General features: G+C 32.0%; 4 protein-coding genes across 4 annotated transcripts; 2 read left to right on the top strand and 2 right to left on the bottom strand.

Moving 5' to 3' along the window:
- Positions 1-879: 879 nt before the first annotated feature.
- Positions 880-4,041, top strand: LOC105787760 (protein SCO1 homolog 2, mitochondrial). The gene is made up of 7 exons (XM_012614319.2): positions 880-1,110; positions 1,602-1,737; positions 1,850-1,925; positions 3,046-3,246; positions 3,335-3,424; positions 3,515-3,647; positions 3,749-4,041. Exons 1-7 carry the CDS (start codon positions 1,040-1,042, stop codon positions 3,861-3,863), a joined length of 822 nt encoding a protein of 273 aa, XP_012469773.1. The 5' UTR covers positions 880-1,039; the 3' UTR covers positions 3,864-4,041.
- An 86-nt stretch (positions 4,042-4,127) lies between these two features.
- LOC105787762 (PLAT domain-containing protein 3) lies at positions 4,128-4,948 on the bottom strand. The gene is made up of 2 exons (XM_012614320.2): positions 4,880-4,948; positions 4,128-4,787 (listed from the first exon to the last, which is right to left on the bottom strand). Exons 1-2 carry the CDS (start codon positions 4,946-4,948, stop codon positions 4,323-4,325), a joined length of 534 nt encoding a protein of 177 aa, XP_012469774.1. The 3' UTR covers positions 4,128-4,322.
- A 1,551-nt stretch (positions 4,949-6,499) lies between these two features.
- LOC105787759 (NDR1/HIN1-like protein 13) lies at positions 6,500-7,647 on the top strand. The gene is made up of 2 exons (XM_012614318.2): positions 6,500-7,466; positions 7,584-7,647. The coding sequence occupies exon 1, from the start codon at positions 6,625-6,627 to the stop codon at positions 7,438-7,440; it is 816 nt and encodes a 271-aa protein (XP_012469772.1). The 5' UTR covers positions 6,500-6,624; the 3' UTR covers positions 7,441-7,466; positions 7,584-7,647.
- A 7,011-nt stretch (positions 7,648-14,658) lies between these two features.
- On the bottom strand, positions 14,659-17,305 carry LOC105787758 (probable trehalose-phosphate phosphatase J). The gene is made up of 10 exons (XM_012614317.2): positions 17,039-17,305; positions 16,654-16,898; positions 16,405-16,545; positions 16,151-16,315; positions 15,900-16,058; positions 15,735-15,812; positions 15,571-15,640; positions 15,207-15,277; positions 15,034-15,126; positions 14,659-14,949 (listed from the first exon to the last, which is right to left on the bottom strand). The coding sequence occupies exons 1-10, from the start codon at positions 17,040-17,042 to the stop codon at positions 14,881-14,883; spliced, it is 1,095 nt and encodes a 364-aa protein (XP_012469771.1). The 5' UTR covers positions 17,043-17,305; the 3' UTR covers positions 14,659-14,880.
- Positions 17,306-18,474: the final 1,169 nt, after the last annotated feature.

Here is an 18,474-nt window from a genome sequence, read left to right as displayed (position 1 = left end):
AGTGTTTATAAACATATGGATCAAACCCTGGACCTCATACTAATTAACTTGAAACCTACACAAGTTTGTCACTGAGCTAGTGACATGATTTTGGCAATTCAAATATTTTGAAATTTAGGATGAATTTAAAATATATTAATTAAAACAATGACAATTTAAAATATATGTTACTTTTGAAGGCCCTTTTAGCAAAGTTGTTTGAACCAAGATCAAATTGACCGGTTGAATTGGGAATTGGACTGGTATTGTTTTGAAGAAAGGGTGTTGAACTAATTGATTTGGAAACTGGTATGAATACATTGATTCGGATTTTTAATTTTTTAATTTTATGAAATTTTAATGATTTATTTAATTGAACTGGACGGACCGATTGGATCAATTAATTGATGGCCTAACCAATTCAACCACTAATTGCTTTTTAGTTACACATATCGTATCACTAGCTTGAAATTAATTAGCAAAATAGTTAAAACTTTGAATTGAACTTGATTACTACTATATTTTATTGCTTAATGTCATTGTTTTTAGAACTGGATTAGATCCGTCAATCATATCAAGAATGGGTTGGGGTATTAGTCCAAAATAAACATTGTTTTTAGAATCGAATTAGATCGATTGATTAGACATATAATCAATTTGGATACCAATTCAGAATAAAGAATTGAATCAATTGGCTCAAAAATCAATTATATCAACCAATTTTCTCTCTTCATCGCTAGGTTTTATTTAATGATTCAATTAATTGTAATTTTCGATTAAAAATTTAATTAATTAATTATTTTATTAGGATTTTAATTTAAGTATAATGATAAAGAATTCTAATTTAAAAGAGCTGAGTAAATAGTAAATGCATTTATTTTATTAAAATATAAACTTGGTCTCTGGGCATGTTTCAACTAGAGAAGAAGCTGCTGCCCTGCCTTCCTTCTATTGTGCTTCTTCATATTTTGCCTGCACAAGCATAAATACGAAGGAATCACAAATGGGCTTTTGCTCCGAATAGTAATTTCTCTTAAATACTTGCCTAAAATTCATTAATATGCCCATTTCCCGCTTCATTTTCTTTTCCGCCAAGCACCGCTTCGCCCATGCTTCCAATCTTCTTCCAAGGTCACACTCTAATCTCTTTTTCTTTTTCTTTTTCTTTTTTCTCTCTTCCTTTTTGATGTTAGAATAAAAATGGGTTTTCATTTTCGACATTGTATATGCAAACAAAAAAAAAAAGAACAAAAAAGGGAGAAAGTTATGATCTTTATGCTCTTGAGTTTTCTTTTTAAGTGACATTCTAGAATTTCGTTCAATCCATGATATGCGATATTGTTTTTTAGTCGAATGTTAGTTTAAATTGGTATTAGTCCCGAGTTTGTGAGTTCCTTTTTAATGGTTTTAATGCTAGAATTGTTCTTCAATGAGTATTTTTGTATATATTTCATGTATTTTGACCATGAATGGTGATTTGGGTTTTTGCTGTAATTATCATTTGAACTTTTTTCGTTATATGTGAAGCATTCTGTTTATAGGTTTAGTCTTTTAGGCAGTATGAAACAATGCTTAGTATAATTGTTGAAGCTGTAGGTTCTAATGTTTATATGGATATGTAGGTTTGGTTCATCTAAGAGAATTCAATCTTGTGGCTATACCAAATCAGCAAAGAACAATTATTACAAAAAGCCAACTGGTCATCCTGTTGTGAATGTTGAAACACAGGCTTCTCGCTCGTCGGGTGCTTATATTATTGTATGCTGCATTAGCCTATTCGCGATTGCTTGTTTGTATATGAACTTTTTTGTTGGATAATAGAAAGTAGGAACATGTAGCTAACGGTTATGTGGATCCTTATTTTTTGCAGCCACCTATTATACTAGGATTTGGTGGATTGCTAGCTTTTCTGCATTATAATGACGAGCGAAGAGCAGTTAAAATAGGTACATGTTTATCTTCTATTGTTGTTATTGACCAGGAGATGGGAACTAGGTTTTTCGGATATGTACAAACTCCGCATTTTCTGTTCTTTCATGTAATGAAGTTTCATAATTTGTTTATGGTTGGTATTTTTCCAAAGCAAAACTATGTGATTTGATGAGACAGGCAATGATTTGCTTGAGCTAATGGTTGGTTGATCATGAGTTTCATATGTATGGTTCAGATGACTTCTTCTGCAGTTGTGCTTAAATACATGTGCTCGAAATTGTTGGGAAGCTTCTGCCAACCAGTTTTGATTCAACTTACTTATTTTTGTTATTGTGCTTCTTTGTTTATGCTCGTACTAAAATGTAACAAGATTTTTTTCCGTTTGTGTAGCATTGTGTTACTAGTTTTCTAAGAAAGGCCCCAATAGGAGGTCTTCAAACAGCTTTATGGCATTTGTTTGTTTTACGATACTTTCTTAAATGGTTAATAGGTGAGGGAGGTTGACTAAAAGAGAGGCTAATTGAACCAAAATGCTGTCATCGTAGGTCCATTTGACGCTTTCGGAAGTTTCTTTTGAATTACTATGTTTGTCCCATGACTTTGGAATTTCGTGGTAAGGAAATTCTTTAGTGTAGCTCTTCCATTTTATCTGTCTCATGGACGAGTTCGTGACATATCACTACTATGAGAAATTGGGCATTAGAAGTTGTCTCTATGTATTATATTGTTTGTGGCCGTACATGATGAATAGTACGGAATAAGTGTCCAGTTGTGGGATACCTTAAATCTGTCTATAAGAATGAACTTGAGGTCAAAGGTTGCAAAAACCTTTGGAGTCGATAAATCAACAACTGACACGGTGTGCGTTACTAAATTTGTTCATAGATAGTCTATTGTTTGGTTCTTATTAGGGTGTGTTGCAAAATACATGCATGTATATCTTCATTTACTTGAAGTGATTTGTCTTTACATAATTCAAAAATAATCTTTTGCTTGCATCAATTTGTGTTTTAAAGATCCATCCAAAATTTGTATGTAATTTTTGGTATTTAGTCGTATTGCTGATGTAGAAAGGACTCTCTATAAGCATGACTAGTCCTATCTTTAACATGCTTCTTTGTTTATGTTCGGCAGGCAAGGACAGCTATACCGGTAGTGATACTGCAGCAGCTCCAATTATTGGCGGCCCATTCACTTTGGTTAATTCGGAAAATCAGATTGTTAATGAACAGGACTTTCTTGGAAACTGGGTTCTCTTGTACTTTGGCTATACATCGTCTCCTGATATCGGACCTGATCAAGTTCGGATAATGGCAAAGGCTATAGATACATTAGGTATAACCCTTCGACAAAGATTTAGTTATATATATCTGTTAGACTCATAATATTAGTCTTTAACATTCTGCGTTTTATTTGGTTCAAGAATCGAAAGAGAATTTGAAGGTTTTACCTGTATTCGTGACAATAGATCCTCAGCGTGATACTCCAGCGCAACTCCGGGCTTACCTCAAAGGTTCGTACAACTTGTAACTGAATGCATGATGATAATAACCTACTTGTGCTTAAATTACATGTATTGAGCAATTTTACATTCAAAGTGCAGAGTTTGATCCAAGAATAGTGGGATTGGGAGGACCTGTTAGTGCTGTAAGGCAAATGGCACAAGAATATCGTGTTTATTTCAAGAAGGTTGAAGAAGAAGGAGATGATTACCTCGTCGAGTCTTCTCACAGCATGTACGTACCAAACATTAACACTTAGAAATCCCTTTTCTCATTTTATTTTAAATATATATTTAACTCAAGAACCCGATGCAACTTGGTTTTAAATACTTCAGGTATTTGATAAACCCGAAAATGAAGGTTGTAAGATGCTTTGGAGTAGAGTACAATGCTGAACAACTATCAAAGGAAATATTGAAGGAATTGAAGAAACACCAAGTTAATGCTTGAGTAGCACAAAAACTGTTGGCACCAACCCTTACCCTACGATTTTCTCCGGAATAGCTCGATTTTCTCATAGGACAATTCAAATTTTGAATATGAATAGGATGTAGTTCATGAACTTGATTGGCGGAATTGAATTCGAAATCATAAGAAGATTTAAAGATGTTGAGAATTTGGCTGACAAGCTGGTGATCCTTGGTTTAATTTCCTTTTCCTGAGTGTTGCTATTGTGTGAGGCTAAGTGTCTGTTTGATAAGAGAAAAACTGATGTAAAGAACAAAAGAATGACGTCTCTGTTTCCAGTTTCCAACAAGAACAAATTTTAACTCACAGACACACATATGTATGTCATGTCATGTGAACCTTAATTTAATCTAAATTAAAAAAAAAATTCCCGTAAAATGACGAAACTGTAGCTGATGATATGATTAAGAGACCATAATCCCCACTAATCAACAGCCCTCATCAGGTGCTTGATCTACTAGGCACCTCCTGAGAATTTTGTTGATTGGTGCGAAGCTCAGCCGAACAATAGTTCCTAATGGCGGTGAGGTCGAAAGGTAAAGTATCGAATGCCAACCATTGCTCCACTGCGAACATCTGTTGGCTACAAGGGGTATGGATGCCAGTCATGGTGACTTCCACATAATTACAGTACCATCCGTGCTGAGGACCCGTACCGTCTGATGTTAAGTTCATGGCACATACAGGCGAGGCCAAACAACGTCCTCTGCCTGCGAAAATATCCAAGTTTCCACGTTCGTAATAGTCGTGCCCCTCCCCCATTAACCCTCCCCACGCTTCTAGGTTTTCAATCTCGACGTATTCACCTTTGGCATCATAGAGTTTCAAGCTGATGATGGAGTTGGTTCCACCTTTGATGATGGTTCCGGTTCTTATATAGATCGTGTAAACGCAATCTTCGCCTTCCTACATGCACAAAAAAGAGAAGTTAGAGATGTAGATGCGACGGAGATAACGGAGTAACAGTAGCAATGGTGGAGGCGTTGAGGGATACTTACGGAAAGAGCAATGGAGGATAAGGAGAGGAGGAAGAAGAAAGGCAATATCAGCTGCTTTGGGGTCGCCATTGGTACTTTTGAAAGCTTTTTTTTTTTGTATAAATATGCTTTTTACTTTTGAAAGTTCTTACAAATATGCAATTTATGAATATATATAGCATAAATTAGATTGTAATTTAAGAATAGTGATATAGATCCTAATAATTAGGATTCAACTTTAAATTTGTCAAATGTTATTTTTATATGTGATTATAAAACATGAATATGTGATATAGAGTGTCCTTAGGGAGAGAAGGGGGTCTTTGAAAAGATCAAAAGGAGGATTGTGCAAAATTGGAGGTTTAGGGAGCAAAAAAGATAACAGATTTTATTAACTTTCTTTTTTAAAACATTTTTAAATATATTTCTTATTAATAAATTATTAATTAAATATCATTTTTTATATCACGTAATTTTAATTAATTTTATGAAATGATAAACCATCAATAAAATTTTTTTAATAATATTTTGAAAGCATTTATAAGTAACTAATTTACTAGAGGTTGGTGCCCCTTCTTAGAGAATGCTAAGGGCTATAGACATTGTTACTAATGACAAGGGTATATGTAATTCTCTCTTAGTGAATATTGTTGGGATCAGAGATTATAAGGGATAGGTTGAGGTTTTTTAGAGACTTCTAGCAATAGTTAATTGATTAATCGGTGTTTGTCGTTAAGTTGCTTTGATAATGGTGGGATATGATATAATTATAGCCTCTTTTTTTTTATATCTATGTGGTGCATCTTTTTTCAGTGTTTTAATTATTGTTAGTTTGCCTTTCTCTTCTATTGGGCTCTTTTTGCAAATAATGCCATTTGTGAATTAATTTGTACGCTTTTATTTATTGTTTGTGTTATTATGTGTGATTGTTGTTTATGGTTCCTGTTAATTTAAGTATTTTTCTTAAAAAAAATCACTTCTTAAATCAAACACCCATTATTATAGACCTATAAATTATAAACCTAATTTGAAGATCCAATCCGATCAATTCCAACTCAAATATGATAAAATTCAATATTTAACTATAAAAAGTCAGTAACCTGAATCTATTTCACTCAAATTCGAATTGACCCAAACTCAAACTAACTTGAACATGAAAAATGGTTCAAACATGAAAACTTTAAGCCTCATTCTCAAATCATCCAAGTATAAAATGATTTGAACTCAAGATAACTTAATCCAAAAAATTCGAACCTCTGAATTAACTAAATCCCAAAATTATTAATTAAAATAATCAAAATTCAAAATAACCCAAAAGACACTAAAATTAACTTTAACTCAAATCCTAGTTGCATTATTCAATTGATAAGATGAACATTATTTTATATAACTTCTCATCCCTAAATATATATAATATAAGTTGAGGTATAGATAAAAGGAGAATATTTAGTACAAAAAATGCAATGTGTAACCCAAAGATCACAACACCAAAAACAGAACCCTATTTTTTAGGACCTAAATGTAAAACTAAATTGAATAGAATTTGATATTTGATATTTGAAAAAAATACCAAAAAAAGAAAGAAAAAAATAATGAGTTGTCTTTACCAAATACAAACCTCCGTTCAATCTCAACGCAAAACCAACCACTCAACTTCATAGAAACAAGCAAACCTCCCATGCAAGCCCTAAAAATTACTCCTCTTTTCCCTTTTATCTTTTTCCACCTTTGTCACCCTCCCATTTCTTTCGCACCCCATCTCTCCCATGGAGGATGAGCGGGTCGTCGCGTCTTCCGCCGGGGACCCTCGGTTGCTGTCGTCGACACCCCATGCCCCCACCACCCCCCACAACAATCGCCTCATGAATTTACCTCCCCCTCCAGGCCATCCTTTAGCTACCTACGTTGTTCAAGTCCCTAAGGACCAAATTTACCGAGTACCGCCACCTGAAAACGCTGGTATCGTCGAACGTCACCGTGAAGCTGCTAAGAATAAAGGCAAAAAATCCAAAGGGAAATGCTCTAGGTACTTGATTTGCATCGCCATTGTGTTGCTTGTCATTGGTGTTCTCGTCAGCGGTGCTATAGCGGCTGTTTACTTCATTTTCACCCCTAAAGCTCCTAATTTCACCGTTTCTAAACTCCACGTTAAACAACAAAAACAAGGCAGTCCACCTACGTATGATGTCACGTTGAAAGCTAAGAACCCTAATGAAAAAATGGGTATCCATTATAAATCCGATGAAGACGGTGCCACCCTAACTTTCTGGACTAAAAACCTAGGCTTCGGCGATTTTCCCGGTCTCGAACAAAAACCCGGGGACGATTCGAGCATTTTCGCCATCAAAATCCGTGCCTTGAAAACCAAAGCTGTTCCCCCTAATGTCCAGAAAAGCATCAGCGACAAGAAAACAAAACGTCAAATCTCTTTGAAACTCAAACTCGAATCACCATTGGTGTTTAACGTTTGGTTCTTAAAGCTTTGGAAAAAAGACATGACGGTCAACTGTGCTTTTAGGGTGAGCACGATGGCGCAAGGAACCAAAATTCTGTCCCAAAATTGTAAGACCAAATTGTCTTAAAAACAAAAAACATCGATACCAAAAAGGTAAACTAATTAATGTTACTGTAATGAAAAATTTTATAAATTTCATACCATAAGTGGGTTCAACACATTTCATATTTCTGTTTATGTACTAACTTTGTTACAATATTTTGCATTTAGGTACGGCCAAAGACCAGATCGCTCCATGCACAAAAAAAAAAAAACCCTCTTTTTTTTTCCCTTTATATACTATATATTTTAAATGTCATTAAAGGATTTGTACTTTCAAACTTTTTTTTTTTTATTTGGGGCAAGAAAAAAAAAGTTGTGACAACAAACCCGGCTATGCATTATTTTATATTTTGTTTATAAAGGAGGTCGCAACCCGAGATATGATTTGAATATTCGAATCTCAAATTGATCGGATATTATGATTATACCTTCTTCATTCTTCCTTTTTCTTCTTTAAGTTTTAAGCATGTAATAGTTTTTATTTTTCTTTTTCTCCCTTGTAATTAGTACATTGGTATTGATTATATTTGGGATATTTGAGGTGTTTGATACCATGCCATGCAATAGGATGAGATATACAATATGAACATCAATAGAAAAGAACTCCTCCATATCTTTTAAATAAGTTATCGAGTTTGTGTTTTTAAAAGAAAAAAATAGTACTAGAGAGTTTATTCCAACTCAATTCAACCTCGAATTTAAAAATTTATTTTCAGACCTGTTTGACTTTCAATATCCATAGATCGAAAATATGGAACAAAACTAAAATATGGTCTCAAGAAAAATAAATTAACAATAATTTATTTTAGTTTTTGAAGAAAATTACACAAGATATTAATTTGGCAAATGTGGTTCACATTCAAGACCTCAGGAAAAGCTAAATTTTCGTTATTTAGCATATATTAAAATATTTTACATTAGAATTAAATAAGTAGGAGAAAATGTAGCACTAATTTCATTTAAGAGCCCATCACAATTTGGGCCTGACCATCATGGGTTTGGTTTTAGATGAAAATTAGGCTTCTAAATTTTATCCAAATTTTTTAAGTTTGTAAATGGATAGCATAAGCATATTGAGGTCAATTTATATATTTTAAAAATAAAAATAAAAAGCATTATTTTTAATATTTATTAATTTTAAAATTTATATTATATATTTTAGTGCTTTCAAATATTATTAGATACTCTTTTTTTATATATATACGTATTATGTAATTAAAATGGGTTGAACTAGCTTTTGTTTTTATCCAAATTAATTTTGGGTAAAACTACATTTAATGTCGTTAAAATATTAGTAAATTTATGTTTTGGTCACTTATCGAACTATTCAATATTTTTCATTTATTGTTAAAATCATAGTTATATGGCCGCCTTTTTTGGCACCGTCTACATCAATTGAAAACGCTCTTTCCCTTTCTCTACTATAGATTAGTTTAGTTTTTTTTTTCCATGAAACAATTTTGAACATCACAAATCTACAAAGCAACATCCAAGCAACTTTCTTTTCTAATATTTAACACTTTCCATTAGATCAATTTGGATCTAATATATGTTCTACTTGTCGATGGGTACTAATATCCACCATAACAATATTCAAATTGTGCTTGGAGCTTGCTAGCTGGACTTTTTAAAAAAAAAAGTTTAACAAACCAATTACTTGAATAAAAACTTTCAAATAGTGTAATGACTTAAATGAAAACTTTAGAATAGTTCAGTGACCATTTTGTAACTTTGTTGAAGTTGAGTGACCAAAACGTAAACTTACTAATAATTTAGTGACCTTGTATGTAGTTCACCTATTAATGTTTCAACCTTATATTTTTATTATCGATAAAAAAAAAGCTTATATTTTTCCAAATTGATACCTGAGTTTGGCTTCAATGTTCACTTTAGTACCTGAAATTTTTTTTTTTCAATTTGATACTTGAGTTTTTTGTCCCAATTTAAGTACTTGAGTTTAGCTTTAATGTTCAATTTGATACTTTAGTTTTTTGTCCTAATTACATATCTATATTTTTTACTAAAGCACACATCTCGTACTTTCATTGGGCCACATGATGATATTCTATCAAATTGAAACATTAAAGCTAAACTCAAGTACCAAATTAGAATAAAAAAAATCAAGTATCAAATTGGACATTAAAACTAAGGTCAGATACCAAATTATATATTAACCCAATTTATCATAACATAGAAAAGGGTCCTCCTTTTCTTGCAACTGCCAATAATTGAGGGCTTACCAAACAATATTTCAATCACAGTGAATAGGGTCTACATATTTTGAACATTAAATCATAATAAAATATTTACTTAGAATTCATGCATGATTTACACATAATAAAAATTAGATATGGGTTAAATAATTTTTAGGGTTAATATATTATTTGATACTTAAATTTAGTTTTAATGTTTAATTTGGTATGTAATTTTAGTTTCAATGTTCACTTTGGTATATAAGTTTTTTAATTTGATACTAGATTTATTTTGTCCTAATTAAATACCCAAGTTTTACTTTAATGTTCAATTTGATACTCGAGTTTTTTTATCTCAATTAAGCACCTATGTTTTTAATTTTACTAAAGCAATGTATCATACTAATTTCATTGGGTCACATGATGACATTTGATCTGAATATCAAATTGAATATTGAAATTAAATTCAAATACCAAATTAAACATTAAAACTAAATTCATGTAGCAAATGATATATTAATCCAAATTTTGATGTAGGAAAGGTGTTCTCCTTTTCCTACAACTGCCAATAATTGAGGGTTTACCAAGACTTGGTTTGAATTCAGTTAAGGCAGCACTAATGTGAATGGACTCCACCTTTCCACGTACGAAAGAGCCGAAGTTGCCAAAGAAACCTTTTGGAACCCATGTTAATGTCCCACAGCTAGCTAGCTGTGCCAAAATATCAGTATGTGTGCAGGGAAGTGCATGCATGCATGCATGTATGTGTGTTCTATTATTATTATTTGCATATGAAAACAAAGGCCTCTTAAGTGGATTCCAACTCCTCTTTCAACCAAAGATTCCCCCCTTCAACTTTAGTGTGTGGGGTTTGTTTCCCTTTCAAAATCCTAAACCCAACATCATATAAAGGATTTATTCTACCCTTCATCTTTGAAAACCAAGGCAAGAGGCTCTATAACACATTGTAGAACATTGGGGGGCAGCTGTCCTTTCAATTAATTCCTTTTGGTGGTATAGTGAAGGGAAATGTTTAAATTGAAAGAGATACAACTTGTAAAGTTTACGAGAGAAATATTAATAAAATGCTTAACATTAATTATGTAAATTATCTATGTATACGAGATTTGAATCGGAAGTAGGTCAAGTACTTACAAATATAGTATCACTCGAACTAATTATTATTATTTGATTTAAAATGTAAATTAAAAATAACAAAGAAAATTGTGCTTTTGGTAAGGTGTGAAGCATGCACATGTTGTTAAAGGAGGAAAGCTTTTATTTTTTTCTATTTTTTCCAATATTTATCTGATAACTTATCCAGTTATCCTTTTGACTCAGCAGATATACAATTTTAAGTAAAAATAAAAATAAAAAAATAAAACAGTTATCTGACCCAAAATGGGGCCAAATCTTCCTTCATCCAATCATAAATGCCTTGATCCATCATCTTATCTCCAATATTACTGTTCCATTTCTAAGGTACAAACCAATTTTCGTTTTTTCTTTAACGGAAATATTGACTAAAATATTATTTACATCAACAAATAATTTAAAATGATAAAAATATTTAAAAATAAAACAAAAACAAAAAAAATAAAAACGTAGATAAAAATTAAAGAAAAACATGAAATACATATGAATTGCCATCCGGTGGTCATGTTTAAAAATTTAATATTGTAGTTAATATTTCCATTAAAAAATCAATTTGACTCTTTTAAAAGGTTGATTGTCAAATCTACTTTTTTTTTAAAACAAAAAAACTAAAGGTCAAATTTAACTAGGAAAAGGATCAAATTGATAAAATCTATAAATATTAAAGATTAAATTTATTATTTTTAATTTTTAATTCTTTGCTAGCATCATATAATGGGAGGGCATTGAAGCATCTTTACCTACATGTTGGAATTTGAGTATCGAGATTTTATTCAGTTAAAATTAGTGATAATTTTGGGTTAAAAAGAGAATGTCAAAATTCTTGAAAAACTTATGGGAAACAAATTTACATATCCATTTATATCTGATTTTATAATGTGGATTCGGTCTGTGGATAAGTAAATTTACTAAAATTCGGTCATAAAATCTTCAAAAAGAAAAAAAGAAGAAGCATAAACAAGTTAATTTTCGATTTTGATCCTTATATTATGCTCAAACTTAAGTTTTAGTCTTTCATCAAAAAGTGGTAAAAGTATTGGGGGGGTCCCTATACCTCCCTAGTACTAAGACTCAGATTTCATTTAACCCCCTTCAGTAAAAAAAATAGACAAACTAGTCCCTATATGTTAGATCAAACAGCAAACTACTCCTTTCTATTAAAAAATTCATCCATTTTGACTATTAAAAATTGGTGTGTCTGACGAAATAACTAGACAATTATATGTGGCGTGCCACATTTACCTCATGCTAACATATATGAACCAGTTTTTAATGGTAGATTTGGTTGAATTTTTAACAAATGATTAGTTTGCTCTTTGATCTAACGTACATGGATTAATTTGTCCACATTTTTAGTAGAGGGGGCAAAATGCAGTTCGACTCTTAGTACAAAGGCCTCTATGATATTTTGACCTCAAAAAGTTTATCTCAATTAAAATGATGATGTGAATTATTTTTAAAAGTACTTATTCTAATAATAATAAAAAAGGATAAAGTAACGTTTAGCCCTTGAACTTGGCAGCTTTTCTCACTTAGGTTCCTAAACTTATTTTTGGTCCATATTAATCTTGGAAAAGAGATGACATGGCCAAGGGCGAAGCCAAAACTTTTTTTGGGGGAGTCTGAAACTAAGTGGTATACTTTTACGATAGTAAAAAGTGCAATTTTATTATTTTAATGGCTGTGTCTTTATAATTTTTAAAGAGTTAAATTAAACTTTTATCATTTGGGGGGCAAAGTGCAATATTACCATTACTAATTTAAAATTTTGTAAACTATAAAGGGGCTTAAATGAATTTTTTTTCCATTTTAGAGGGGCCGAAGCCCTTGCCAGCCCTTTGGCTCCACCACTAGACATGGCACAATCTTAAAGTTCCATGTCATTATAACAATCTTAAAGTGTCATGTCATCATACCTTAAGGAAATCCAAGTTCAATGGCTAAATTGAGAAGAACTGCCAAGTTTCGAGGATTAATGTGGACAAAAAAAAAATAGAGATTAAGTTGAAAAAAGTTGACAAGTTTAAGGAGTAAATATCATTGTATCCTTAAAAAAACCCATACCTTGGGATGAACCAAAAAGAGTTTTTTTTCTTCTAATCCGCATTAGTAAGGGTAATACTAAGGAAAAGTAGGTGTCACAAGGCACGTATGATGAAATGTACAACGCACCGTTTATATATTTGAGGACTCTTCCTTTCCATTCTAATGTGGGATTAGTGCACCACTCTACTTCTTTAGAGCGTTTGGCATGACACATGCCTTGCCCCCCTAGTTTGGTATGGTTACCCTTTAGGACATTGAAATTTGTAAAGTTATAGCTAATAAAATAGTAAAATTTATGTTTTAACCCCTTAAAAAATTTACAATTTAATTTTGCCCTCAATATTAAATCTCTAGCTTCACCCCATCATATTAGCATTATTGAGTATTTAGGCTAACTAATAACATTACAAAAAAGGCTAAAGGGTCTTTAAAACTCCTAAATTTTTCCAAAAAATCAATTAAACCCTATACCATTTTTGCACTCAATTGAGCCCCTAAGCTAAGCCGTTTTAGGGTTGTTTCTGCCACATGGAACACCAAGATTACGCCACGTGGCAAAATATATTATTGTATATTTAAAATCATGAAAAATTATAAAAAAATAAAAGTAATAAAAAATTACGAAATAAAGAATCTTAATTATCTTTGTTTTTGAAAAAAAATAAAGAGCTAACCTTATAAAAAACCAAAACCATAAATTATCCGACATAAAATAGTTAAGGTGTACGCAGAGTTATAGATTCGTAAGCTTTGTATTTTGTTGAATAAAAAAAATACTAGAAACAGATATGAAGACCCAAAGAAATGGGCAATTATATGAGGGTTTTTCAATTTTGCATAAGATCAATAATGGAGGAATATAAAAAGGCAACTAAATTATACATACACTATGTTCTTTGATCCCTCAAAAGATGATAAGCTTTTTCTCCATTCCCTAAAGAAGCCAAAATGGAATTTTTGCTATTTCAAGGCATTGATTTTTCCTCACTCCATTCCTACTTTACTTGGTATTTATCTTTACCATCATTGATTATATATCATAATTTTGTGACTTTAACATTAATTCCATTTTTTAGAGATAATATTACATTAATTTAGATTTCAATTTTTGATATATTAGTTTTGTCCTTCTATTATGCTCAAATTTTAATTTGGACCCTATACTTTAATTTAATGTAATTTGATGCATCTACTTTTACAATGTTAATAGTTAATCCAAATAGTTAACTATTTCAGTTAAGATTCTGACGTGGTTTTTTTCCTTAAAAATACTACTCCTAACTCATTCTGTTGACTTGGGTTAACTAATGATATTATAAAATAGAAAATAAAATTATAGGGACAAAATCCCAAATTGGGGTAAAGTAGAGGGACCAAAACATAATTTAACCAATTTTGTATATTATTTGAAAACTACTCCTAAACCCAAAACCGCTAAATTGGAGGATATAACACACTTAATCTTGCTTAAACTCACGAACTCCAAATTATTACAACAGCAATGGGGCCAACTAAGTAAATATATCGTCGACAAATTAAAATGAATCCCACACATAAGCTCTCTCTTTTGAGTTTTTTTCCCTTAAAAGAACATTAATTAACATCAACTAAATTCGTAGATAAATGGATGTCAACCAAAACTTCAAACCAACTCGAGTCTTTTACCGATTAACAGTTGACTATTTAAAATATATTTATTAACATACCAATTTGTGTTTATGTGATAAAATCTCTTTTGTCCATGTTAGTTAAATTATTGATTTTCATTTGATATTAAATTCTAAACTATCCAATTATATTATTTAAATCTAAAAATAGAAATATACTCGTATTAAACAAATACACATATGTAACATTAATCCGAAACCATTGCTTTCCTATGCATTAATAGACAAGTTATGAAGCTACAAGACTTGACCCTTTGTACCCCAACTAGTTACAAAGATGTACAAAGCTTTTATAATCATTTCTCTCATCTTAAAACAATAATTTTACTACTTTAATCTCACACCCCCCTTTACAATTTCTTTGCTAGGGTGCACAAATATTTACTTCCACTGTCTTATTTTCTTCTACATTCTCGACTGAGTTCTTAGAGATAATTCTTTCCATTCAACCAGACGTCGTAAAAAGTCCATGACCTATAAAAATATCCAAAAGAAAAATGAGTTGATCAAAAACCAACTGAACTAAAACTCGTGTTATTACAATAATTCAGAGCTTACCTCATCTGGTTCTTGTAATGAATAGGATGCATTAGTGTCCTTGGGGAACTTGGATACAAGAATACCAAAACCTTGGCCTCTGTCCCTCAATATCTAAAAATGGAAATCAGACGTATTAACCTAAAATATCCACTGGGTTTCATAGGAAAAAAAAGTGCTTATTCATTGTATACCTTGAATGCATCTTCATCGGTCCGATCATCTCCGATATAAACGGGAAAGACATCGGTACAGTTAGCAAATCCTATAACACAAAAACACGTTCACAACAATAAGTAGTGACTAAAATATTTATTAGTGATCAGAGAATATCATGTTATTGTGTTCTATTTTCCTACCATTACCAAATTTTTAATAAAGTAATGCCTTCTTGCCATGGCTGCTGTTTACTTTAAAAACTTTATGGATTTAGAAATATGATTAAGTAATATGAACACGCAGACACGAAGTGCACACGATTTTCAGGATCAAAGAACGTGTAATAAAAAATAATAATTTGGACAACTTTTTAAAGTAGAGAAAGAATGGAGAACTTACCAAGAGATTCTAACAAAAATTCAAGGGCTTTCCCTTTGTCCCATTTGATTGTAGGACGGATTTCCAAAACCTGCATGTTACGAAAAACAAATATAAGATATCAGTTTCGTAATTCATTGATAGACGTGTATGAACTTGTACTCGGTTAACTCCAAATGGCTCACCTTTCGGCCTTGAGTTAGCCGAAGCTTGGGGTAGTCTTTTAAAACAGACTTCACTTGTTGTGCCAATTCACTCCATTTCTGTATTTTAAAACACAGCAAACAATCAGATGGTGGTACTGGTAATAAAGTTCGATGATTTGTGATTTGCTGTTTTTCTTTTATTACCTTTTCATCAACACAACGGAAGTGTACTGAGAGACAAAACTTGTTGTTCTCCACTTTAGCACCTGGTGTTGATTTTGTAGTTTCAACCAACTGTTTATAAACCTCATCAATCATGGGAAGAAATTCACTAGCTGGTTGGAAAAGAACAGATTCAGTATCCTGTAAGAGTAACAAAGCAAGGTCAAAAAAATGTGGTTGGTTTCCAGTTTAACGCAATTGGTTCATGCAATAACGTGTACGACTTGACTCACTTTGTTAGATTTGGAACCTTTTTCAGGGCCTTTAATGTCCATGCCATGGCTTCCAGCATAGTATAGCTCAGCTAATTTGACAAAATTATACACCTTGTCCCTGCATCTGCCACTCACTATAGCTGTAGGGAAACATTTGGCTAGCTTTCTCACTGTCTTTCTCATCTGGTGTAATACAAAAAAAAAAAAAGGGAAATCAATGCTAAAAACAGCACAGGGAAAGTAGTCACTCGTCATATTAACAAACAGCTAACCTTCTTAGACATGAAAGCCCGATCTGGATCGGCTACGATTGGTGAAAGAGTGCCATCGTAATCAAGAAACATTACGATTTGTTTCCCTTTTGATGCATCGATTATCTGTTCGAACATATCTAGTGCTGATGGATGGTTTAGCTGAACAATTTAATCCAAAAAGGAAAAAGAAAATCAGAATCTTTATAAAAGGAAAAAGAAAAGAAAAGAAAAGAAAAGAAAAGAAAAAGAAAACCCATTTGAACTTACATTCCAGGAACCTTGATCATCAGCAATGGACGGTGCTGATTTCATATGAGTTGGAGAAGAAGCTCTCATGGAATCGACCCATGAATTAACTCTAGCTCCGGCATTGATTTCAAGGTTTTGAAGCAATTTCTTTCTGGAAATGGATATAAAACCAGGTGGTGCCGGTGGTTTCTGTGCTGATTTTGGATCAGAGACCATGTTTTGACCGGCGGCGATGTTCTTTGGTCTTTCTTCAATGAAACTCACTGCAATAAATAAGTACAAACCCAACATTCAAAACATTTTTAGTAAAGGTAAGATACCTTAAAAACCGAAGCACACATGTTTTGTTTTTTGTTTTCCCACTCCCCACCACCAAAAAAAAAAAAAAAAAACCCGAACTTACCCATTTTTGGAAATTAAGGTAATTAAAAGAAACTCAAAACCCAACAAGTGTTTGGTTGTTAATGTTAATGTAAGAGGAGAGAGTTCAAAATTCCAACCAGAGGAATTTACAGAGTACTCTGCTTTTTTTTTCTTTGAAACCCAAAGATTAAGGAACTGAAACAACAAAAAAAGAAGAACCCAAAGATTCGTGAAAAACAAGGAAAAATGAAGGGAAAATATATGGAAGAGAGGAAGAGTGAAGGGAATGTATGTGAGTGAGACATGGAGGAGTTGAAGCTGGTTTTTATAAGCCAAAAAAAAAAAAAACCAGACATAAACGGACGACAACGAAACTCTTAGAAATGTGTGGGACCCATCCTAGTTGTTGATTTTGGGGCCCATATTAGAGAGAGAGAGAGAGCTGGTTTTTTTTTCTGAGGAAGGTAATTAATCTGCTTTTTTTTTAATTGGCTGCTAGTGGTCAAGCCACGTGGAAGACATTGGTTGGGATGATACACATGATGTGGGTTTCTGACACGTGGATAGCCAAGTCACATGTTAGACCCACTGGATTATGGGAGCTGTATTTTACTATTTTTGTTTTAATTGGATCCTATTTGGGTGGATTTTGGATCCACCAGCCACCAACTTGTCTTGAAATGTTAAAATTGAAATTATGGAGCTTTACCATGAAATTTCTTCACTTTTTTCCTCGGGAGTAGGGAGAGAGTGTGTGTGTGGTAGGGATTGAAAAAACATTCGATCCACTTCCACATAACTCGATTTGTTAGTATTAAACATTTTTTTTTGAAATTAAGTGTCAAGGTGGGACTGGACATATTGAGATTGAATCGAGTTTCGGAAAAAACCCATCTAATCTCCTCCTATGTAAATTACCCAAATACTCTTATATAATATTAGTTTAAAATATGCGATAATGACAAATAAATATTGAGTAAAGTGGTAAGGTAGATTTCATTTTTATGAGAAAATAAAAGTTTTAGCGTTGAAGATGATATTATTGAGAAGGAGAGTTGAAAACAAACTCCAAATATAAACCGTAAAATAAACATTGAGTATATATAAAAATATATTAATATTTACTCTAATATACCTAGAAAAGAATTAATAAAAAATTAACAAATATTCTTCCATTGTGATGAAAATATTTAAAATTTAAAAGATGTGATATATCAAGTCGGGCTAAAAATCAGGTATATCTTTGATTTTTAGGTTAAGTAAATTAATATCTAACTCGAGATATGAATATTTCAGGAAACACATCCTATTGTCATTCCTAAACTTATAGTATGCTATAATCAAGTCATAACTAAATTCAGAATCGAGAAAATTTTAAAATTTTGTTTGAGGGACATCAATTCTTTTTATAAACATATAATAAATTTATAATGTATACATGATTGGGGGGGCATTTGCTATTTCAATGCCCCTTGT

The sequence above is a fragment of the Gossypium raimondii genome, chromosome 2, assembly GCF_025698545.1.
Source record: "Gossypium raimondii isolate GPD5lz chromosome 2, ASM2569854v1, whole genome shotgun sequence".
NCBI lineage: Eukaryota > Viridiplantae > Streptophyta > Magnoliopsida > Malvales > Malvaceae > Gossypium > Gossypium raimondii.
The sequence above is the reverse complement of the archived record's forward strand: the minus strand, read 5'-3'. Positions and strand labels throughout refer to the sequence as shown.